The 24,410-nt window shown below is 48.3% G+C and overlaps 1 protein-coding gene across 1 annotated transcript in view; it reads left to right on the top strand.

The window, feature by feature from the left end:
- LOC140351120 (regulating synaptic membrane exocytosis protein 1-like) overlaps positions 1 to 24,410 on the top strand; it is a 138,244-nt gene that overhangs the window by 28,440 nt on the left and 85,394 nt on the right. Inside the window, exons 5-12 of the mRNA XM_072436821.1 lie at positions 4,429 to 4,697; positions 6,036 to 6,562; positions 7,622 to 7,662; positions 8,311 to 8,424; positions 8,594 to 8,693; positions 11,562 to 11,685; positions 19,608 to 19,654; positions 22,995 to 23,107. Of these exons, the coding sequence (XP_072292922.1) occupies positions 4,429 to 4,697; positions 6,036 to 6,562; positions 7,622 to 7,662; positions 8,311 to 8,424; positions 8,594 to 8,693; positions 11,562 to 11,685; positions 19,608 to 19,654; positions 22,995 to 23,107 (1,335 nt within the window). The remainder of the gene's footprint in view (positions 1 to 4,428; positions 4,698 to 6,035; positions 6,563 to 7,621; positions 7,663 to 8,310; positions 8,425 to 8,593; positions 8,694 to 11,561; positions 11,686 to 19,607; positions 19,655 to 22,994; positions 23,108 to 24,410) is intronic.

Below are 24,410 nucleotides of genomic sequence, written 5' to 3'. Positions count from 1 at the left end.
AGACTAAGGCGAGGAGTGAGAGAGTGAGAAGAGACTAAGACGAGGAGTGAGAGAGTAAAAGAGTGAGGAGAGACTAAGACGAGGAGTGAGAGAGTGAGAAGAGACTAAGACGAGGAGTGAGAGAGTGAGGAGAGACTAAGGCGAGGAGTGAGAGAGTGAGGAGAGACTAAGACGAGGAGTGAGAGAGTGAGGAGAGACTAAGACGAGGAGTGAGAGAGTGAGGAGAGACTAAGACGAGGAGTGAGAGAGTAAGAGAGTGAGGAGAGACTAAGACGAGGAGTGAGAGAGTGAGGAGAGACTAAGACGAGGAGTGAGAGAGTAAGAGAGTGAGGAGAGACTAAGACGAGGAGTGAGAGAGTGAGGAGAGACTAAGACGAAGAGTGAGAGAGTGAGAAGAGACTAAGACGAGGAGTGAGAGAGTGAGGAGAGACTAAGGCGAGGAGTGAGAGAGTGAGGAGGGACTAAGACGAGGAGTGAGAGAGTAAGAGAGTGAGGAGAGACTAAGACGAGGAGTGAGAGAGTGAGGAGAGACTAAGACGAGGAGTGAGAGAGTGAGGAGAGACTAAGACGAGGAGTGAGAGAGTGAGGAGGGACTAAGACGAGGAGTGAGAGAGTGAGAAGAGACTAAGACGAGGAGTGAGAGAGTGAGGAGGGACTAAGACGAGGAGTGAGAGAGTGAGAAGAGACTAAGACGAGGAGTGAGAGAGTAAAAGAGTGAGGAGAGACTAAGACGAGGAGTGAGAGAGTGAGAAGAGACTAAGACGAGGAGTGAGAGAGTGAGGAGAGACTAAGGCGAGGAGTGAGAGAGTAAGAGAGTGAGGAGAGACTAAGACGAGGAGTGAGAGAGTGAGGAGAGACTAAGACGAGGAGTGAGAGAGTGAGGAGAGACTAAGACGAGGAGTGAGAGAGTAAGAGAGTGAGGAGAGACTAAGACGAGGAGTGAGAGAGTGAGGAGAGACTAAGACGAGGAGTGAGAGAGTGAGGAGAGACTAAGACGAGGAGTGAGAGAGTAAGAGAGTGAGGAGAGACTAAGACGAGGAGTGAGAGTGAGGAGAGACTAAGACGAAGAGTGAGAGAGTGAGAAGAGACTAAGACGAGGAGTGAGAGAGTAAGAGAGTGAGGAGAGACTAAGACGAGGAGTGAGAGAGTGAGGAGAGCCTAAGACGAGGAGTGAGAGAGTAAGAGAGTGAGAAGAGACTAAGACGAGGAGTGAGAGAGTGAGGAGAGACTAAGACGTGGAGTGAGAGAGTGAGGAGAGACTAAGACGAGGAGTGACAGAGTGAGGAGAGACTAAGACGAGGAGTGAGAGAGTGAGAAGAGACTAAGACGAGGAGTGAGAGAGTGAGAAGAGACTAAGACGAGGAGTGAGAGAGTGAGGAGAGACTAAGACGAGGAGTGAGAGAGTGAGGAGGGACTAAGACGAGGAGTGAGAGAGTGAGAAGAGACTAAGACGAAGAGTGAGAGAGTGAGAAGAGACTAAGACGAGGAGTGAGAGAGTAAAAGAGTGAGGAGAGACTAAGACGAGGAGTGAGAGAGTGAGAAGAGACTAAGACGAGGAGTGAGAGAGTGAGGAGAGACTAAGGCGAGGAGTGAGAGAGTGAGGAGGGACTAAGACGAGGAGTGAGAGAGTAAGAGAGTGAGGAGAGACTAAGACGAGGAGTGAGAGAGTGAGGAGAGACTAAGACGAGGAGTGAGAGAGTGAGGAGAGACTAAGACGAGGAGTGAGAGAGTAAGAGAGTGAGGAGAGACTAAGACGAGGAGTGAGAGAGTGAGGAGAGACTAAGACGAGGAGTGAGAGAGTGAGGAGAGACTAAGACGAGGAGTGAGAGAGTAAGAGAGTGAGGAGAGACTAAGACGAGGAGTGAGAGAGTGAGGAGAGACTAAGACGAAGAGTGAGAGATTGAGAAGAGACTAAGACGAGGAGTGAGAGAGTGAGGAGAGACTAAGACGAAGAGTGAGAGAGTGAGAAGAGACTAAGACGAGGAGTGAGAGAGTAAGAGAGTGAGGAGAGACTAAGACGAGGAGTGAGAGAGTGAGGAGAGCCTAAGACGAGGAGTGAGAGAGTGAGGAGAGACTAAGACGAGGAGTGAGAGAGTGAGAAGAGACTAAGACGAGGAGTGAGAGAGTGAGAAGAGACTAAGACGAGGAGTGAGAGGGTGAGGAGAGCCTAAGACGAGGAGTGAGAGAGTGAGGAGAGACTAAGACGAGGAGTGAGAGAGTGAGGAGAGACTAAGACGAAGAGTGAGAGAGTAAGAGAGTGAGGAGAGACTAAGACGAGGAGTGAGAGAGTGAGGAGAGACTAAGACGAAGAGTGAGAGAGTAAGAGAGTGAGGAGAGACTAAGACGAGGAGTGAGAGAGTGAGGAGAGACTAAGACGAGGAGTGAGAGAGTGAGAAGAGACTAAGACGAGGAGTGAGAGAGTGAGGAGAGACTAAGACGAGGAGTGAGAGAGTGAGGAGAGACTAAGACGAGGAGTAAGAGAGTAAGAGAGTTAGGAGAGACTAAGACGAGGAGTGAGAGAGTGAGGAGAGCCTAAGACGAGGAGTGAGAGAGTGAGGAGAGACTAAGACGAGGAGTGAGAGAGTGAGGAGAGACTAAAACGAGGAGTGAGAGAGTGAGAAGAGACTAAGACGAGGAGTGAGTGAGGAGAGACTAAGACGAGGAGTGAGAGAGTGAGGAGGGACTAAGACGAGGAGTGAGAGAGTGAGGAGAGACTAAGACGAGGAGTGAGAGAGTAAGAGAGTGAGGAGAGACTAAGACGAGGAGTGAGAGAGTGAGGAGAGCCTAAGACGAGGAGTGAGAGAGTGAGGAGAGACTAAGATGAGGAGTGAGAGAGTGAGGAGAGACTAAGACTAAGACGAAGAGTGAGAGAGTGAGGAGAGACTAAGACGAGGAGTAAGAGAGTGAGAGAGTGAGGAGAGACTAAGACGAGGAGTGAGAGAGTGAGGAGAGACTAAGACGAGGAGTGAGAGAGTGAGGAGAGACTAAGACGAGGAGTGAGAGAGTAAGAGAGACTAAGACGAGGAGTGAGAGAGTGAGGAGAGACTAAGACGAAGAGTGAGAGAGTGAGAAGAGACTAAGACGAAGAGTGAGAGAGTGAGGAGAGACTAAGACGAGGAGTGAGTGAGGAGAGACTAAGACGAGGAGTGAGAGAGTGAGGAGAGACTAAGACGAGGAGTGAGAGAGTGAGAAGAGACTAAGACGAGGAGTGAGTGAGGAGAGACTAAGACGAGGAGTGAGAGATTGAGGAGAGACTAAGACGAGGAGTGAGTGAGGAGAGACTAAGACGAGGAGTGAGAGAGTGAGGAGAGACTAAGACGAGGAGTGAGAGAGTGAGAAGAGACTAAGACGAGGAGTGAGAGAGTGAGGAGAGACCTCCATCTTAAAGCCGTTTTCCTTTTCATACATTTTCTTTTTTTCGGGTTTTGATAAAATAAATAAATACGAAACAAAGACAAAAACACTGAGGGAAACGTCAAAAGTATGTTTCAAAGTCGTCATTTATGTGAGTTATGAGTTATGAGTTATGAGGCCCAACTCTACCACTGGTGTTGTCTTTTGCAGGTGATCTGGGTGTGTAATAACCGCTCTCTCTGGTGTTGTCTTTTGCAGGTGATCTGGGTGTGTAATAACCGCTCTCTCTGGTGTTGTCTTTTGCAGGTGATCTGGGTGTGTAATAACCGCTCTCTCTGGTGTTGTCTTTTGCAGGTGATCTGGGTGTGTAATAACCGCTCTCTCTGGTGTTGTCTTTTGCAGGTGATCTGGGTGTGTAATAACCTCTCTCTCTGGTGTTGTCTTTTGCAGGTGATCTGGGTGTGTAATAACCTCTCTCTCTGGTGTTGTCTTTTGCAGGTGATCTGGGTGTGTAATAACCGCTCTCTCTGGTGTTGTCTTTTGCAGGTGATCTGGGTGTGTAATAACCGCTCTCTCTGGTGTTGTCTTTTGCAGGTGATCTGGGTGTGTAATAACCGCTCTCTCTGGTGTTGTCTTTTGCAGGTGATCTGGGTGTGTAATAACCGCTCTCTCTGGTGTTGTCTTTTGCAGGTGATCTGGGTGTGTAATAACCTCTCTCTCTGGTGTTGTCTTTTGCAGGTGATCTGGGTGTGTAATAACCGCTCTCTCTGGTGTTGTCTTTTGCAGGTGATCTGGGTGTGTAATAACCGCTCTCTCTGGTGTTGTCTTTTGCAGGTGATCTGGGTGTGTAATAACCGCTCTCTCTGGTGTTGTCTTTTGCAGGTGATCTGGGTGTGTAATAACCGCTCTCTCTGGTGTTGTCTTTTGCAGGTGATCTGGGTGTGTAATAACCTCTCTCTCTGGTGTTGTCTTTTGCAGGTGATCTGGGTGTGTAATAACCGCTCTCTCTGGTGTTGTCTTTTGCAGGTGATCTGGGTGTGTAATAACCGCTCTCTCTGGTGTTGTCTTTTGCAGGTGATCTGGGTGTGTAATAACTGCCGTAAGCAGCAGGACCTCTTGACCCGTCCGGGCGACTGGTTCAGCTCAGAGTCCGCCGCTCTGGGCTCGGCGGTCAGCGAACCCTCCGTGTGCCAAAGGTCACGCTCCCAGGCCCCCGCCGGCTCCGCCCCCTCCGTTCATGCCCCCCCAGGTTCCGCCCCCGCCTCCCTCGACCCCAGCAGAGCAGCTCCACCGGGTGGCGCTGCAGTAGACCCGAGGTCACGGAGCGAGCCGCCGCGAGACACGTAAGAGCAGAGGATTTGTGAACTCCGCGCTGGAGTCGACCGTTTGCCGAATGTCTCTACTTCTTCTCCCCATTTCACCCTTCGTTTGTCCTGGGCCAGAAAGTAGACATATATCCAACACTCCACTGGGCCTTTGAGCGGGTTTACTTCTACTTGTACTGTTAGTTATACGTTTAGTACTGCTTTTGGCTCACGCTCTCTGCAGTTGACCCATGTGAAGGTCAGTGTGAGCCCGAGGACACAGCTCCAGAGGCAGGACATGGGCAGGAGAACCTTTGACTCTGTAATTTGAGGGACAGGGTTGTGTTCAGTGGACAGTGTGAGGAGATCTCATTGTTCCTTGTGTTATTATTCTGCAGTAGAAGAACAATGTGCTCTGTTCCTCGCGGTGTACAGTTCCACACTTCTATTAATAGACAATTAAACGACTACAGGAGCTACAGGAGCTACAGGAGCTACAGGAGCTACAGGAGCTACAGGAGCTAAAGGATCTACAGGAGCTACAGGAGCTACAGGAGCTACAGGAGCTACAGGAGCTACAGGAGCTACAGGAGCTACAGGAGCTACAGGAGCTACAGGAGCTAAAGGATCTACAGGAGCTACAGGAGCTAAAGGATCTACAGGAGCTACAGGAGCTACAGGAGCTACAGGAGCTACAGGAGCTACAGGAGCTACAGGAGCTACAGGAGCTACAGGAGCTACAGGAGCTACAGGAGCTAAAGGATCTACAGGAGCTACAGGAGCTACAGGAGCTACAAGAGCTACAGGAGCTAAAGGATCTACAGGACCTACAGGAGCTACAGGAGCTACAGGAGCTACAGGAGCTACAGGAGCTAAAGGATCTACAGGAGCTACAGGAGCTACAGGAGCTACAGGAGCTACAGGAGCTACAGGAGCTACAGGATCTACAGGAGCTACAGGAGCTACAGGAGCTACAGGAGCTGAAGGAGCTACAGGAGCTACAGGAGCTACAGGAGCTACAGGAGCTACAGGAGCTACAGGAGCTACAGGAGCTACAGGAGCTACAGGAGCTGAAGGAGTTGAAGGAGTTGAAGGAGCTGAAACACTGTTAAACAGCTTAAATAGAAGTTATAAGTATTTGGTTCAAAGTATGAAGGACGTGTCGTTACACCAACAGAGAGGAGCAAAGAGGAGCAGAGGAGCAAAGAGGAGCAGAGAGGAGCAGAGAGGAGCAGAGAGGAGCAGAGAGGAGCAGAGAGGTGCAGAGAGGAGCAGAGAGGAGCAGAGAGGAGCAGAGAGGAGCAGAGAGGAGCAGACTGCTGAGTGTCACATTTGTGTGAGATTTTCTCTCATGTTTGTTTGTTTGTTTGTTTGCAGGAGGAATGGTCGCGGCGTTGCGGGCCGAGCTCAGCCGCGGCTCCAGACTCAGGTTTCTGTAGACAGAGACCTCCGAGGAGAGCGAGAGCGCCGAGAGAGCAGACGACTCACCAAAGGACGATCGCTGGAGCACGACCCTGTGGGCGGGGGCGGGGTCAAACGGACTGCGGACCAATCAGGACCACTGCCCGTCGGGGGGCGGGGCCAGGTCATACTGGGTTTGGAAGGGTTCGGCTCGGGACCAGCCGGGTCTCTGTCCCAGACAAACCCTGAGCTCAGAGAACCTCCACACGGCCCCGCCGTCAGACGGACCAAACGAGAGAAGGCCGAGAGCATGCTCCGCAACGACTCGCTCAGCTCCGACCAATCAGAATCACTCAGGCCACCGCCCCCTCGACCATATAAGTCCAAACGAGGAGCGGGCGGGAAGAGACAAACGAGTATGAGCAGCTCTGAAGAAGAAGGAGGGACCACACCCGAATACAGCAGCTGTGAGGACGCCGAGATCGAGAGTGTCAGTGAGAGGGGTGAGTCTGAGGGCGGAGAGGGGGAGGAGTCAGTGACAGGGGTGTGTCTGAGGGCGGAGAGGGGGAGTAGTCAGCGAGAGGGGTGAGTCTGAGGGCGGAGAGGGGGAGGAGTCAGCGAGAGGGGTGAGTCTGAGGGCGGAGAGGGGGAGGAGTCAGCGAGAGGGGTGAGTCTGAGGGCGGAGAGGGGGAGGAGTCAGCGAGAGGGGTGAATCTGAGGGCGGAGAGGGGGAGGAGTCAGTGACAGGGGTGAGTCTGAGGGCGGAGAGGGGGAGGAGTCAGCGAGAGGGGTGAGTCTGAGGGCGGAGAGGGGGAGGAGTCAGCGAGAGGGGTGAATCTGAGGGCGGAGAGGGGGAGGAGTCAGTGACAGGGGTGAGTCTGAGGGCGGAGAGGGGGAGGAGTCAGCGAGAGGGGTGAATCTGAGGGCGGAGAGGGGGAGGAGTCAGCGAGAGGGGTGAGTCTGAGGGCGGAGAGGGGGAGGAGTCAGTGAGAGGGGTGAGTCTGAGGGCGGAGAGGGGGAGGAGTCAGCGAGAGGGGTGAGTCTGAGGGCGGAGAGGGGGAGGAGTCAGCGAGAGGGGTGAGGGGGAGGAGTCAGCGAGAGGGGTGAGTCTGAGGGCGGAGAGAGAGGGTTTAATCCTGGTTTAACCATGGTTTAGTCCTGGTTTAACCCTGGTTTAGTCCTGGTTTAACCCTGGTTTAGTCCTGGTTTAACCCTGGTTTAGTCCTGGTTTAACCCTGGTTTAGTCCTGGTTTAACCCTGGTTTAGTGTGGTGGTAGTCAGTGTGTGTGTCTGCATCGTACTGCTCGGAGGGCTGAGCTCCTGTCCTCTCGGCTGATACTGAGCTGTGTCTAGATCAGGCTTCGTACGTCTGCCATACTGTAGCGGCCGGAGGGACAGTCACGATCATGTCCTCTCGGCCGATACTATAAACCTCCTGCAGCTGTCGTGAGTGCAGACAAAGTGATGAAACAAAATGATGAATAATGAATGAATAAACTGAAGCTTCTCTTGCTGTATAAACCTGTCCTCTCGGCCAATACGACGCATTTTCTCTGTTGCAGGCGACTGGGAGTGCTTCCCTCACGACCCGGCGGCGTGGCACGTAAGTCAGAGCTCCAAACCACATTCACAACACACACTAAAAGAGATCCTGCGCAAGGATCAGGAAATAATGAAATACTAACGACTCAGGGCTCAAGCCACATTTTACTCAAAAAAGGTGTACGATTTATCTCAAACTCTTGACTATTGTGAGTCACTACTTAACGGAACTGTAACATGCACATTAAAATCACCCCTTATCATCACTAATCAAACGAAACAATCAAAATCTCCCGTTATCAACAAACGCAGTAAAATCCAGAGTTCAATGTGTTTAAAGCAGCTCTGACGTCACTCTCGTGTCACTCTCGTGTCACTCTCGACTCTCGTGTCACTCTCGACTCTCGTGTCACTCTCGTGTCACTCTCGACTCTCGTGTCACTCTCGACTCTCGTGTCACTCTCGTGTCACTCTCGTGTCACTCTCGTGTCACTCTCGTGTCACTCTCGTGTCACTCTCGTGTCACTCTCGACTCTCGTGTCACTCTCGACTCTCGTGTCACTCTCGTGTCACTCCCGTGTCACTCTCGTGTCACTCTCGTGTCACTCATTTTGACTAAAACGCTTGGATTTGTCATATTTTGTGACATTCCCGGTTCCTCCAGTGGAATCACATCGTCCACGTCACGTCTTTGTCGTGTTTGCAGCAGCATCCCGTGAACTGGCAGCCGTCCAAAGAAGGAGACCACCTGATCGGACGCATCACGCTGAGCAAGAGGAGCGCCACCGCGCCCAAGGAGGCCGGGGCCCTGCTGGGGCTCAAGGTGCGTCTTTGTTTAGATGTTTCGGTGAAATGGTTCAGTCCTTCGATCAAATGCAAACAAGTGTGTGACTACAAACACTCACTGACACTCTTTACAGTTAGTGTCTGATGATGATGGGCGTGTCTGATGATGATGGGCGTGTCTGATGATGATGGGCGTGTCTGTGCAGGTCGTCGGGGGCAGAGTGACCGAGACGGGGAGATTAGGCGCTTTTATCACCAAAGTCAAGAAGGGAAGCCTGGCCGACGTGGTGGGGCATCTACGAGCAGGTAAAAGGACATGAACACCACCTAAACACCACCACCTGGACACCACCTAAACACCACCTAAACACCACCACCTAAACACCATCTAAATACCACCTAAACACCACCTGAACGCCACTGAAACACCACCACCTGAACACCACCAAATTCGGGACCAAAAACAAACAATTTCAAATGACTGATGAATTAAAATGTTATACCAAGTACATCTGTCTCTTTAAATAATCACACTAAACCTGACACGTGTATAAGTGTATAAGCGTGTATAAGCGCGTGTATAAGCGCGTATAAGTGTGTATAAGTGTGTGTATAAGTGTATAAGCGTGTATAAGCACGTGTATACGCGCGTAGAAGTGTGTATAAGTGTGTGTATAAGTGTGTATTAGCGTGTATATGCGTGTATATGCGTGTATATGCCTGTATAAGCCTGTATATGCGTGTATATGCATGTATAAGCGTGTATAAGCCTGTATAAGCATGTGTAAGAGTGTATTAGCGTGTATTAGCATGTATAAGCATATATAAACATGTATAAGCGTGTATAAGCGTGTATTAGCGTATATAAGCATGTATAAACGTGTATAAGTGTGTATAAGCGTGTATAAGCGTGTATAAGCGTGTAAAAGCGTGTATAAGCGTGTAAGCGTGTATAAGCGTGTATAAGCATCTGTAAGTGTGTGTAAGCGTGTATAAGCGTGTATAAACGTGTATAAACATGTATAAGCGTGTATAAGCGTGTATAAGCATATATAAACGTGTATAAGCGTGTATAAGCCTGTATAAGCGTCTATAAGCGTGTGTAAGTGTGTATAAGCGTGTATAAGCGTGTTCAAGTGCATAAGCGTGTATAAGCGTGTAAAAGCGTGTATAAGCGTGTGTAAGCGTGTGTAAGTGTGTATAAGCGTGTATAAGCGTGTATAAACGTGTATAAACGTGTATAAACGTGTATAAGCGTGTGCAAGTGTATAAGCGTGTATAAGCGTGTTTAAACGTGTATAAGCGTGTATAAGTGTGTATAAGCGTCTTTAAGCGTGTGTAAGTGTGTATAAACGTATATAAACGTGTATAAGCGTGTATAAGCGTGTGTAAGCGTGTATAAACGTGTATAAACGTGTATAAGCGTGTATAAGCATCTATAAGTGTGTGTAAGCGTGTATAAGCGTGTATAAACGTGTATAAGCGTGTATAAACGTGTATAAGCGTGTATAAGTGTGTATAAGCGTCTATAAGCGTGTGTAAGTGTGTATAAGCGTGTATAAACGTGTATAAACGTGTATAAGCGTGTATAAGCGTCTATAAGCGTCTATAAGCGTGTGTAAGCGTGTATAAACGTGTATAAGCATGTATAAGCGTCTATAAGCGTGTGTAAGTGTGTATAAGCGTGTATAAACGTGTATAAACGTGTATAAGCGTGTATAAGCGTGTATAAGCGTCTATAAGCGTGTGTAAGTGTGTATAAGCGTGTATAAACGTGTATAAACGTGTATAAGCGTGTATAAGCGTGTATAAGCGTCTATAAGCGTGTGTAAGTGTGTATAAGCGTGTATAAACGTGTATAAGCGTGTATAAGCGTCTATAAGCGTGTGTTAGTGTGTATAAGCGTGTATAAACGTGTATAAACGTGTATAAGCGTGTATAAGCGTCTATAAGCGTGTGTAAGTGTGTATAAGCGTGTATAAACGTGTATAAACGTGTATAAGCGTGTATAAGCGTGTATAAGCGTCTATAAGTGTGTGTAAGTGTGTATAAGCGTGTATAAACGTGTATAAACGTGTATAAGCGTGTATAAGCGTGTATAAGCGTCTAAGTGTGTGTATGTGTGTATAAGCGTGTATAAACGTGTATAAACGTGTATAAGCGTGTATAAGCGTGTATAAGCGTCTAAGTGTGTGTATGTGTGTATAAGCGTGTATAAACGTGTATAAACGTGTATAAGCGTGTATAAGCGTGTATAAGCGTCTATAAGTGTGTGTAAGTGTGTATAAGCGTGTATAAACGTGTATAAACGTGTATAAGCGTGTATAAGCGTGTATAAGCGTCTAAGTGTGTGTATGTGTGTATAAGCGTGTATAAACGTGTATAAACGTGTATAAGCGTGTATAAGCGTGTATAAGCGTCTAAGTGTGTGTATGTGTGTATAAGCGTGTATAAACGTGTATAAACGTGTATAAACGTGTATAAGCGTGTATAAGCGTCTATAAGCGTGTGTAAGTGTGTATAAGCGTGTATAAACGTGTATAAACGTGTATAAGCGTGTATAAGCGTGTATAAGCGTCTATAAGTGTGTGTAAGTGTGTATAAGCGTGTATAAACGTGTATAAACGTGTATAAGCGTGTATAAGCGTGTATAAGCGTCTAAGTGTGTGTATGTGTGTATAAGCGTGTATAAACGTGTATAAACGTGTATAAGCGTGTATAAGCGTGTATAAGCGTCTAAGTGTGTGTATGTGTGTATAAGCGTGTATAAACGTGTATAAACGTGTATAAGCGTGTATAAGCGTGTATAAGCGTCTATAAGTGTGTGTAAGTGTGTATAAGCGTGTATAAACGTGTATAAACGTGTATAAGCGTGTATAAGCGTGTATAAGCGTCTAAGTGTGTGTATGTGTGTATAAGCGTGTATAAACGTGTATAAACGTGTATAAGCGTGTATAAGCGTGTATAAGCGTCTAAGTGTGTGTAAGTGTGTATAAGCGTGTATAAACGTGTATAAACGTGTATAAGCGTGTATAAGCGTGTATAAGCGTCTAAGTGTGTGTATGTGTGTATAAGCGTGTATAAACGTGTATAAACGTGTATAAGCGTGTATAAGCGTGTATAAGCGTCTAAGTGTGTGTAAGTGTGTATAAGCGTATATTCTGTGTTCTGCAGGAGACGAGGTTCTGCAGTGGAACCGGAAGCTTCTGCCTGGAGCCACCATGAAAGAAGTTTACAACATCATCCTGGAGTCTCAGTGTGAGCCTCAGGTGGAGCTGCTCGTGTCACGCCCCATCGGGTGAGTCCAGCCCCCTGCCACGCCCTGCTTAAGTCACGCTTAGGTCACGCTTAAGTCACGCTCAAGTCACATTTAAGTCACATTCAAATCAGTTTTAAGTCACGTTTAAGTCATGTTTAAGTCACACTTAAGTCACGCTTAGGTCACGCTTAAGTCACATTCAAGTCACATTCAAGTCACTCTTAAGTCACGTTTAAGTCATGTTTAAGTCACGCTTCAGTCATGCTTAGGTCACGCTCAAGTCACATTTAAGTCACATTCAAGTCACTCTTAAGTCACGCTTAAGTCACGTTTAAGTCATGTTTAAGTCACGCTTAAGTCACGTTTAAGTCATGTTTAAGTCACGCTTAGGTTACGTTTAAGTCATGTTTAAGTCACGCTTAGGTTACGCTTAAGTCACGCTTAAGTCACATTCAAGTCACATTCAAGTCACTCTTAAGTCACGTTTAGTTCACGCTTAAGTCACGCTTAAGTCACATTCAAGTCACGCTTGAGTCACGCTTAAGTCACGTTTAAGTCACGCTTAGGTCACGCTTGAGTCACGCTTAAGTCACGTTTAAGTCATGTTTAAGTCACGCTTAGGTCACGCTTAAGTCATGCTCAAGTCACATTTAAGTCACATTCAAATCAGTCTTAAGTCACGCTTAAGTCACGTTTAAGTCATGTTTAAGTCATGCTTAAGTCACGTTTAAGTCATGTTTAAGTCACGCTTAGTTTACGTTTAAGTCATGTTTAAGTCACGCTTAGGTTACGCTTAAGTCACGCTTAAGTCACATTCAAGTCACATTCAAGTCACTCTTAAGTCACGTTTAGTTCACGCTTAAGTCAAGCTTAAGTCACATTCAAGTCACGCTTGAGTCACGCTTAAGTCACGTTTAAGTCACGCTTAGGTCACGCTTGAGTCACGCTTAAGTCACGTTTAAGTCATGTTTAAGTCACGCTTAGGTCACGCTTAAGTCATGCTCAAGTCACATTTAAGTCACATTCAAATCAGTCTTAAGTCACGCTTAAGTCACGTTTAAGTCATGTTTAAGTCACGCTTAAGTCACGTTTAAGTCATGTTTAAGTCACGCTTAGGTTACGTTTAAGTCATGTTTAAGTCACGCTTAGGTTACGCTTAAGTCACGCTTAAGTCACATTCAAGTCACATTCAAGTCACTCTTAAGTCACGTTTAGTTCACGCTTAAGTCACGCTTAAGTCACATTCAAGTCACGCTTGAGTCACGCTTAAGTCATGTTTAAGTCACGCTTAGGTCACGCTTGAGTCACGCTTAAGTCACGTTTAAGTCATGTTTAAGTCACGCTTAGGTCACGCTTAAGTCATACTCAAGTCACATTTAAGTCACATTCAAATCAGTCTTAAGTCACGCTTAAGTCACGTTTAAGTCATGTTTAAGTCACGCTTAGGTTACGTTTAAGTCATGTTTAAGTCACGCTTAAGTCACGTTTAAGTCATTTTTAAGTCACGCTTAGGTTACGTTTAAGTCATGTTTAAGTCACGCTTAGGTTACGCTTAAGTCACGCCTAAGTCACATTCAAGTCACATTCAAGTCACTCTTAAGTCACGTTTAGTTCACGCTTAAGTCACGCTTAAGTCACATTCAAGTCACGCTTGAGTCACGCTTAAGTCACGTTTAAGTCACGCTTAGGTCACGCTTGAGTCACGCTTAAGTCACGTTTAAGTCATGTTTAAGTCACGCTTAGGTCACGCTTGAGTCACGCTTAAGTCACGTTTGAGTCACGTTTAAGTCACGCTTAGGTCACGCTTAAGTAACGCTTAGTTCACACTTAGGTCACGCTTAAGTCATGCTTAGGTCGCGCTTAAGTCACGCTTAAAAGTGGTATGGACTTTTTTTTCAGCAAATTTTTTATCATATTTCCTCGTGGCGTGGATAAATCATTTGTCCTGCCACGTATCAATCATAAAACGCACCTACCGCTCACCTGCAGCCGCGTGCGGTTCGTCCCCACGTTTCCGCGTGCCTAAGCGCATGGATCTATCATAATATAGTTCCCTCAGTGTACGGGGCAAAATGAAGACGGAGAAAGACAGTTCGAGCTGACGCAGAAGTGGACAGAAATCTACAGGAGACGAGAGATGTGATGCGCTCCGTTGCGCTAATAAACAAACGCACGTGTGTGTTGTATCGGTCCACACGGACTGATACAACCGCGTTCTCAAATCGCCGAAAAATTTTCCATACCGCCTTTAAGTCACGCTTAGGTCACGCTTAAGTCACGTTTAAGTCATGTTTAAGTAGCGCTTAGGTCACGCTTGAGTCACGCTTAAGTCACGTTTAAGTCATGTTTAAGTCACGCTTAGGTCACGCTTGAGTCACGTTTGAGTCACGTTTAAGTCATGCTTAGTTCACGCTTAAGTCACACTTAGTTCACGCTTAGGTCACGCTTAAGTCATGCTTAGGTCGCGCTTAAGTCACGGTTAAGTCACGCTTAGGTCACGCTTAAGTCACGCTTAAGTCACGCTTAGGTCACGCTTAAGTCGCTCTTAAGTCACGCTTAGGTCACGCTTAAGTCACGCTTAAGTCACGCTTGAGTCACGCTTAGTTCACACTTAGGTCATGCTTAAGTCACGCTTAGTTCACACTTAGGTCATGCTTAAGTCACGCTTAGGTCACGCTTAAGTCACGCTTAAGTCATGCTTAGGTCACACTTAGGTCACGCTTAAGTCACGCTTAAGTCACGCTTAGATCTGCTTAAGTAACGCTTAAGTCACGCTTAGGTCACGCTTAAGTCACGCTTGAGTCACGCTTAGTTCAAGCTTAGGTCATGTTTAAGTCACGCTTAGGTCACGCTTAAGTCACGCTTAAGTCACGCTTAGATCGCGCTTAAGTAACGCTTAAGTCACGCTTAGGTCAGGCTTAAGGTACGCCTAAGTCACGCTTAGGTCACACTTAAGTCACCCTTGAGTCACGCTTAGTTCACGCTTAGGTCATGCTTAAGTCACGCTTAGGTCACGCTTCAGTCATGTTTAATTCACGCTTCAGTCATGTTTAAGTCATGCTTCAGTCATGTTTAAGTCATGTTTTAGTCACGTGTAGGGTAGAGACCTTTGTAAAAAGCTTTGTTTCCACTGGCTCCTTTTGGGTGATTCAGTCCTAAAGTGTCTCTGTCTTATGTCTCTGGTCCGTGACCTGATCCGTCGTGGCCCCTGAGAGGTTCTAGTTCTGGACTTTATCTCAGGGGGAGGAGCTTCACAGCACAGCCAGATGATTGGACCAGAGAGAACACAGACTCAGGACAAAACAAGAGGCAAAATGCAGTGAAACCAAACGATAAAAGCAACACAAATACACACGAATGCGACAAAAGCTTGAAAAGGGACGACAAAATGTGGTAAAAACGTTAGAAAAAGTGACAAAAACAACAAAACAAAAAGTGACTGAAAGAGAGAGACTGACGCTAACTTACACGTCGAGCCTTAGCAACACAGAGCTAACAAAGCGTGTTAGCAACAGCTGTTTCCTGTTTATGGCCGCACGGCACTCGCTTTGTCAAACGCCACGCCCCTCACACACACTAGCTTTAGCCACGCCCCTCACACACACTAGCTTTAGCCACGCCCCTCACACACACTAGCTTTAGCCACACCCCTCACACACACTAGCTTTAGCCACACCCCTCGCACATACTAGCTTTAGCCACGCCCCTCACACACACTAGCTTTAGCCACACCCCTCACACACACTAGCTTTAGCCACACCCCTCACACACACTAGCTTTAGCCACGCCCCTCGCACACACTAGCTTTAGCCACGCCCATCACACACACTACCTTTAGCCACGCCCCTCACACACACTAGCTTTAGCCACGCCCCTCACACACACTAGCTTTAGCCACGCCCCTCACACACACTAGCTTTAGTCACGCCCATCACTCACACACACTAGCTTTAGCCACGCCCCTCACACGCACTAGCTTTAGTCACGCCCCTCACACACACTAGCTTTAGCCACGCCCCTCACACACACTAGCTTTAGTCACGCCCATCACTCACACACACTAGCTTTAGCCACGCCCCTCACACACACTAGCTTTAGTCACGCCCATCACTCACACACACTAGCTTTAGCCACGCCCCTCACACGCACTAGCTTTAGCCACGCCCCTCACACACACTAGCTTTAGTCACGCCCATCACTCACACACACTAGCTTTAGCCACGCCCCTCACACGCACTAGCTTTAGCCACGCCCCTCACACGCACTAGCTTTAGTCACGCCCCTCACACACACTAGCTTTAGCCACGCCCCTCACACACACTAGCTTTAGCCACGCCCCTCACACGCACTAGCTTTAGTCACGCCCATCACTCACACACACTGGAATTACTAAACGTCTTTTTGTGACTCGATCGAGCTCAGGAGTAAAAAGTATAATTCTGTTGCGTTTTTGTTACTTTAAACATGTTTTAGTTTTCCATTTTTGTCACGTTTTTGTTGTTTTCCGTGTTGTTTTTATCACTCAGTAACGTTTTCAGTCACTTGCAGTTGCGTTTTAGTCAATTTTAGTCATGTTTTAGTCCGTTTTTGATGCATTTTTCTGCTTATAGTCGTGATTTTAGTCTCTTTTAGCCACACAAACTTTAAACATCTAAACATCTTTGCTCAGATCTGCCTCAGGATTAAAAAGTGTAAATGAGGTCCAGTTTTGACTCTCATTCTAAAACATTGGGTCTGTGAAGAAGACGTCAGTTGCATCTCGACGTGGAAGGAGCCGAAGTTTAGTTTCAAAATCACTTTTAGTATCGCAAAACATTGTGTTTGTTGTAAAAGAAAATACTGCTATTTGTGATATCGATGACAGAGATGAACGTGTGAATTTCTCCCCAAACACTCTCGAAGGGTTTTTAGACCGTATCAGTAAGTAACCGAGGACTTTTATTGTGAAGGAGGCGACACCCGGGTTTACTGCGGCCATTTTGAATCTCTCTTATGTCGCATTGATCACATATAGAATAAATAAAACAACACTCTTGCCGTGTATTGGACGACGACTATCGCTAAACATTTGGGTTCAAGAGATGCAAAATGGCCACCGGGCTGTGCAGCGTCGCTTTTGCAGCTACTTTGCTTCGGCTGATTCGTCCTCGCCGCATTTTCACCTGTGTTCGTCCAGAGTGTTTGAAGTGTCCACCAGGTGTCCTCACAAACCTGGAGGAGCTCAACACGCTTCTGGACCTGGACCACACATACGACAAACCAAACGGACCTTTTGTCTCCCGTTCCAACGCCGTTCCTCATCAGAAACACGCCCGGATTTACGTGTTCCATTAACCCCGTTTACGAGCTCGTCTTCTCTGAGCCTCAAGAGACGACGACACTGGCTTTATTTCCTCCTGGTAATTCCCTCTGCTGCCAGTGGAGGGAGCGCAAAGACCAATCCTGACGAGGGAACGCCTGGCTCAGAGAAAGTCACGAGTGTTTTTTAGTACAAACATTGTTTTAAGGTCTGAAACGCCAAAGCAAGGGAGGAAGTTTAAAGCGCCCCCTACAGGTCACACCACTCATTCAGTTCATTGGTTTAAATATATTTAACATTTGGCTAAAACTATACAGATTTTATCCCAGAATAGCACATTTTTTTAGGTTTACAATTTCACTTCCTGTTTGTAATTGATGACATCACACTAGGAAATTACCCAGGAAACACTGGGCCAAAACTCATTTAATGTCAAATATATGAGAGCGACTTTATTGTGTTGAATTCATGTTTAGAGTTAAAAAAGTTGATTCTTTGTGTACAGTGAATTCATCTGCAAAAGCCAAATTAAACTCACAAATCTCAGGATAAACGACTTCTCTGCTGCTGCTGCTGCTGTCAATATGAATCCTTCCTTGTCGACCGATAATCACTTTGGTCAGCAAAGACACTATCGACCGATTAATCGACTAAACGACTAAAGGTCCACAGCCCCAACACATAGAGATTGAAACAGGTGAAAACGTGAAATGTAATGAACTAGCTCATTTACGCCACGTCTTTGGAGCCAGAATCCCCCGTCCACCGTCGACACACTCACGTGGTCATCATCGTGGTCATCGTCGTGGTCATCGTCGTGGTCATCGTCGTGGTCATCGTCGTGGTCATCGTCGTGGTCATCATCGTGGTCGTCATCGTGGTCATCATCGTGGTCATCATCGTGGTCGTCGTCGTGGTCATCATCGTGGTCATCATCGTGGTCGTCGTCGTGGTCATCGTCGTGGTCATCGTCGTGGTCATCGTCGTGGTCATCGTCGTGGTCATCGTCGTGGTCATCATCGTGGTCATCATCGTGGTCATCATCGTGGTCATCATCGTGGTCATCGTCGTGGTCATTTCCTCCACGTTCTGCCTCTGTCGCCGTGACATCGATCAAACCCGACACATGGTGCGGCGAGGCCTTTGTGTTTCTGAGTCTACTAGTAATCTACTGAACGTTGACTTTAGATTCAAATCGAAGTCTGCGTCAGCGTCGAGACACAAACGCCGTCGTAAACACAGTGAAGTATCGACCGTCTTTGTCTGATCTGTCGGCATTTGTTGGTTTCAGAGCGACTCACAAACCCCGACAGAGCTCGAAACGTTCGTCCGGCGTCGCTGCTGCTTCCTCCGTCTGCTTCTGCACAATATTGACTACCGTATTTTCCGAACTATAAGTGGCACCGGAGTATAAGTATAAGGGGGAAATGTATTTGATAAAATCCAAGACCAAGAACAGACATTTCGTCTATAAATGCAGTTTAAAATTAATAACAGATGAGAGAACATGGTGAATAGGTGTACGTATGCTAACGCTAACACCTTCAGCTACATGACGTATGCTAACGCTAACACCTTCAGCTACATGACGTATGCTAACGCTAACACCTTCAGCTACATGACGTATGCTAACGCTAACACCTTCAGCTACATGATGTATGCTAACGCTAACACCTTCAGCTACATTACGTATGCTAACGCTAACACCTTCAGCTACATGACGTATGCTAACGCTAACACCTTCAGCTACATGACGTACGCTAACGCTAACACCTTCAGCTACATGACGTATGCTAACGCTAACACCTTCAGCTATATGATGTATGCTAACGCTAACACCTCCAGCTACATGACGTATGCTAACGCTAACACCTTCAGCTACATGACGTATGCTAACGCTAACACCTTCAGCTACATGACGTATGCTAACGCTAACACCTTCGGCTACATGACGTATGCTAACGCTAACACTTTCACTTACATGACGTATGCTAACGCTAAAACCTTCAGCTACATGACGTATGCTAACGCTAACACCTTCAGCTACATGACGTATGCTAACGCTAACACCTTCAGCTACATGACGTATGCTAACGCTAACACCTTCAGCTACATGACGTATGCTAACGCTAACACCTTCAGCTACATGACGTATGCTAACGCTAACACCTTCAGCTACATGAGGCACAGACAACTGTGGTAAGTGTCTGGTATGTTGACGTAACATATGAACAGTTATTCAGATAACTATAGCATAAAGAACATGCTAACATGCTAACATGCTAACAAGTTTACCGAAGCATCAGTTTTACCCAAAATCACTAAATCCACTGAATTCTTCTTCCTCTGTGTCACTTCTAAACAACTCCACAAACTCCAGAGGAAGAGGAAGTGCAGATTCTTCTTCTGCGTCGCTTAGAGCCTAGAGCGCCCTCTTATGGTGTGATAATAACGAATAATATCACTAAATATAAGTCGCTCTGGAGTTTAAGTCGCACCCCGGCCAAAACTATGAAAAAGGTGCAACTTATAGTCCGGAAAATACGGTACATAATGTTCAATAAACAAACAAACAAACAAACAAACAAACAAACAAACACACAAACACCTGAGTGTCCAGTTTGGCTCTAACTGTGATGGTCGTTTTCCTTTTCTTCCACAGTGATATCCCAAGAATCCCCGACACGTCCCACCCTCCGTTAGAATCTAGTAAGTATCGTGTTTACTTCATTACATTCATCATGGAGCGTGGAGTTTGCACGTTCTCCTCGCGTCTGTGCAGCGCTCTGTGAGTCTTCTGCTCCTCACGACCAGTAAAACTATAACCTGCATCGTTGGGGCTGATTTCTGACCACAATGAACCCAAAACGTCCTGTTTCTGAACCTTTGGAGACAAACAAACGCATGACATTTTGTGAAGCCGAGACTCTGACTTCAGAGGGTCGGGAGTTCGAATCCCGCCTGTGTTTTCTTTGGTAAATCAAATACAAATTAGAGACGCTGTAGAAGGAACGGACTGACAGAGAGCGACTGAGACTCCGTTGGGTTTAGACGGTGTGTTATCCGATAAAAGAGAGAACCATCGAGCTCCTGTGCAGCTAAAATATAAAAAACAAGCTATAGTTATTTTTAAAAACATCCAACTTTATTCAAATGTTGAGAATTTGAGGCTTATTTTTAATTGAATGATTTACTTTGGTCGGATGATGGACGGAAACAGAACAAACAAGCAGAACAGTCCTGAGCTTTCTCTCCGTGAACTGAAAACGTCTGAATGTGAAGGCGGCGTGACGGGTGAGGGAAAGTGGGCAGAGGAAACCCCCGTCGCCCCCGTTGCCCCCGTCGCCCCCGTCGTCAGCGCCGTGTTTCTAACGAGCTGCTACAATCCTCTGAGCACCACAAACATCTACACGGGCTATTTCAGGCTGGAGCAGGGGAACGGGAGCGAGAGGTCTTTATGTAGGCACAGTCGTGTTCGCTGGCGTACGATCTGCTGTAGGTCTGAGGCGGGCGAGCGCATTCTTATTCACTGTCGATCCGGGACATTTCAGGGCTGGAAGATGGACGTTTGATCTCTTCTCACACCCGTTTAGTGAGTTTAAGAGTGTGTCTCGTGATAACACTCTAATCCAGGAAAAAGAAGGAAAAAGAAGGGCAATGAAACTGCCGATGCTGTTGGTTTCGGTGTGACTTCCCGTTGTGACTTCCCGGCGTGACTTCCTGTTGTGACTTCCTGGCGTGACTTCCTAGCGTGACTTCTCGGTGTGACTTCCCGGTGTGACCTCTTAGTGTGACTTCTTGGCGTGACTTACCAATGTGACTTTCCGCTCTGACTTCCCGCTGTGACTTCCCAGTGTGACTTCCCGTCATGTCTTCCCAGTGTGACTTCCCGCTGTGACTTCCCCTGTGACTTCCCGCTGTGACTTCTCGCTGTGACTTCCCGCTCTGACTTCCAGGTGTGACTTCTCGTTGTGACTTCCCGGTGTGACTTCTCGTTGTGACTTCCCGGTGTGACTTCCCGGTGTGACTTCCCGCTCTGACTTCCCGGTGTGACTTCTCGCTGTGACTTCCCAGTGTGACTTCCCGCTCTGACTTCTCGCTGTGACTTCCCGCTGTGACTTGTCGCTGTGACTTCCCGCTGTGACTTCCCGCTCTGACTTCTCGCTGTGACTTCCCGCTGTGACTTCCCGCTGTGACTTCCCAGTGTGACTTCTCGTTGTGACTTCCCGCTGTGACTTCCCGCTGTGACTTCCCGGTGTGACTTCCCGCTGTGACTTCCCGCTGTGACTTCTCGCTGTGACTTCCTGCTGTGACTTCCTGCTGTGACTTCCCGCTCTGACTTCTCGCTGTGACTTCCCGCTGTGACTTCCCAGTGTGACTTCCCGCTGTGACTTCCCACTTTGACTTCCCGCTGTGACTTCCCGCTGTGACTTCCCGCTGTGACTTCCCGCTCTGACTTCTCGCTGTGACTTCCCGCTGTGACTTCCCGCTCTGACTTCTCGCTGTGACTTCCCGCTGTGACTTCCCGCTGTGACTTCCCAGTGTGACTTCCCGTTGTGACTTCCCGCTGTGACTTCCCGCTGTGACTTCCCGCTGTGACTTCCCGGTGTGACTTCCCGCTGTGACTTCCCGCTGTGACTTCTCGCTGTGACTTCCTGCTGTGACTTCCCGCTGACTTCTCGCTGTGACTTCCCGCTGTGACTCCCCGCTGTGACTTCCCGCTGTGACCTCCCGCTGTGACTTTCCGCTGTGACTTCCCGCTGTGACTTCTTGCTGTGACTTCCCGCTGTCACTTCCCGCTGTCACTTCCCAGTGTGACTTCCCAGTGTGACTTCCCGCTCTGACTTTCCACTGTAACTTGCCGCTGTGACTTCCCGCTGTGACTTCTCGCTGTGACTTCTTGGCGTGACTTTCCAATGTGACTTCCCGCTGTGACTTTCAGGTGTGACTTCTCGCTGTGACTTCTCGCTGTGACTTCCCACTCTGACTTCCCGGTGTGACTTCTCGCTGTGACTTCCCGCTGTGACTTCCTGCTGTGACTTCCCGCTGTGACTTCCTGCTGTGACTTTCCCGCTGTGACTTCCCGCTTTGACTTCCCAGTGTGAATTCCCATTGTGACTTCCCGCTGTGACTTCCTGCTGTGACTTTCCCGCTGTGACTTCCCGCTTTGACTTCCCAGTGTGAATTCCCATTGTGACTTCCCGCTGTGACTTCTCGCTGTGACTTCTTGGCGTGACTTTCCAATGTGACTTCCCGCTGTGACTTTCAGGTGTGACTTCTCGCTGTGACTTCTCGCTGTGACTTCCCGCTCTGACTTCCCGGTGTGACTTCTCGCTGTGACTTCCCGCTGTGACTTCCTGCTGTGACTTCCCGCTGTGACTTCCTGCTGTGACTTTCCCGCTGTGACTTCCCGCTTTGACTTCCCAGTGTGAATTCCCATTGTGACTTCCCGCTGTGACTTCCTGATGTGACTTCCCACTGTGACTTCCTGCTCTGACTTCCCGCTGTGACTTCCCGCTGTGACTTCCCGTTGTGACTTCCCGGTGTGACGTCCCGGTGTGACTTCCCGGTGTGACTTCCTGCTGTGACTTCCAGCTGTGACTTCCCGGTTTGACTTCTCGCTGTGACTTCCCGCTGTGACTTCCCGCTGTGACTTCTCGCTGTGACTTCCCGCTCTGACTTCCAGGTGTGACTTCTCGCTGTGACTTCCCGGTGTGACTTGTCGCTGTGACTTCCCGGTGTGACTTCTCGCTGTGACTTCCCGCTCTGACTTCCCGGTGTGACTTCCCGCTGTGACTTCCTGCTGTGACTTCCCGCTGTGACTTCCCGCTGTGACTTTCCCGCTGTGACTTCTCGCTGTGACTTCCCGCTGTGACTTCCCGCTGTGACTTCTTGCTGTGACTTCCCGGTGTGACCTCTCGCTGTGACTTCCCGGTGTGACTTCTCGCTGTGACTTCCCGGTGTGGAGTGGTGCATGCTGGGAGAGCGTGGTCACATGTTCGGGAGCATGTTACCGTGTTTCACCTGGTCTTCTCTTGTGTCTCTGCAGCAGGTTCCAGTTCTTTTGAGTCCCCAAAGGAGAGACCGACCCTAAATGTCCTGTCCCCCTCCAGTCCCGGGACGCTGCAGGACGCGCCTCAGCTCATGCCCGGAGAGCTGTCGGTGAGTTTGTGTCCGGCGTCCAAGGCCACGTGTCCAGTCACTTTAGAGCTTTGGAACGGTTCCTGACCTCACTGACCTCACACGGAGAAAAAGACAAAAATGCAACAGAATTATACTTTTTACTCCTGATAATAATAATAATATAATAATAACTTTTATTTATATAGCGCTTTTCAGTGACCCAAAGACGCTGAACATATATAAAAAAGGGGGGGGTATTTACAGACAGGGGGGGACAACACGTACAATACACATTAATATACAGATAAAATGAACAAGACAGAAGAAGTAGAGAGAAAAAGATGGGGATAATGATCTGAGCGATTCAAATAAAAGATGTTTAGTAAGTCCAGTGTGTGTGCGGGGCGTGGCTAAAGCTAGTGTGTGTGGGGTGTGGCTAAAGCTAGTGTGTGTGTGGGGCGTGGCTAAAGCTAGTGTGTGTGAGGGGCGTGGCTAAAGCTAGTGTGTGTGGGGCGTGGCTAAAGCTAGTGTGTGTGAGGGGCGTGGCTAAAGCTAGTGTGTGTGGGGCGTGGCTAAAGCTAGTGTGTGTGAGGGGCGTGGCTAAAGCTAGTGTGTGTGAGGGGCGTGGCTAAAGCTAGTGTGTGTGAGGGGCGTGGCTAAAGCTAGTGTGTGTGGGGCGTGGCTAAAGCTAGTGTGTGTGAGGGGCGTGGCTAAAGCTAGTGTGTGTGGGGCGTGGCTAAAGCTAGTGTGTGTCAGGGGCGTGGCTAAAGCTAGTGTGTGTGAGGGGCGTGGCTAAAGCTAGTGTGTGTGGGGCGTGGCTAAAGCTAGTGTGTGTGAGGGGCGTGGCTAAAGCTAGTGTGTGTGGGGCGTGGCTAAAGCTAGTGTGTGTGAGGGGCGTGGCTAAAGCTAGTGTGTGTGAGGGGCGTGGCTAAAGCTAGTGTGTGTGAGGGGCGTGGCTAAAGCTAGTGTGTGTTAGGGGCGTGGCTAAAGCTAGTGTGTGTGGGGCGTGGCTAAAGCTAGTGTGTGTGAGGGGCGTGGCTAAAGCTAGTGTGTGTGGGGCGTGGCTAAAGCTAGTGTGTGTGAGGGGCGTGGCTAAAGCTAGTGTGTGTGGGGCGTGGCTAAAGCTAGTGTGTGTCAGGGGCGTGGCTAAAGCTAGTGTGTGTGAGGGGCGTGGCTAAAGCTAGTGTGTGTGGGGCGTGGCTAAAGCTAGTGTGTGTGAGGGGCGTGGCTAAAGCTAGTGTGTGTGGGGCGTGGCTAAAGCTAGTGTGTGTGAGGGGCGTGGCTAAAGCTAGTGTGTGTGAGGGGCGTGGCTAAAGCTAGTGTGTGTGAGGGGCGTGGCTAA

The sequence above is a fragment of the Eucyclogobius newberryi genome, unplaced genomic scaffold (assembly GCF_026437365.1).
Source record: "Eucyclogobius newberryi isolate DKJ021-1_F unplaced genomic scaffold, fEucNew1.0.hap1 SCAF_8, whole genome shotgun sequence".
Lineage (NCBI taxonomy): Eukaryota > Metazoa > Chordata > Actinopteri > Gobiiformes > Gobiidae > Eucyclogobius > Eucyclogobius newberryi.
Note: the sequence above shows the minus strand (reverse complement) of the source record. Positions and strands in the feature narration are given on the sequence as shown.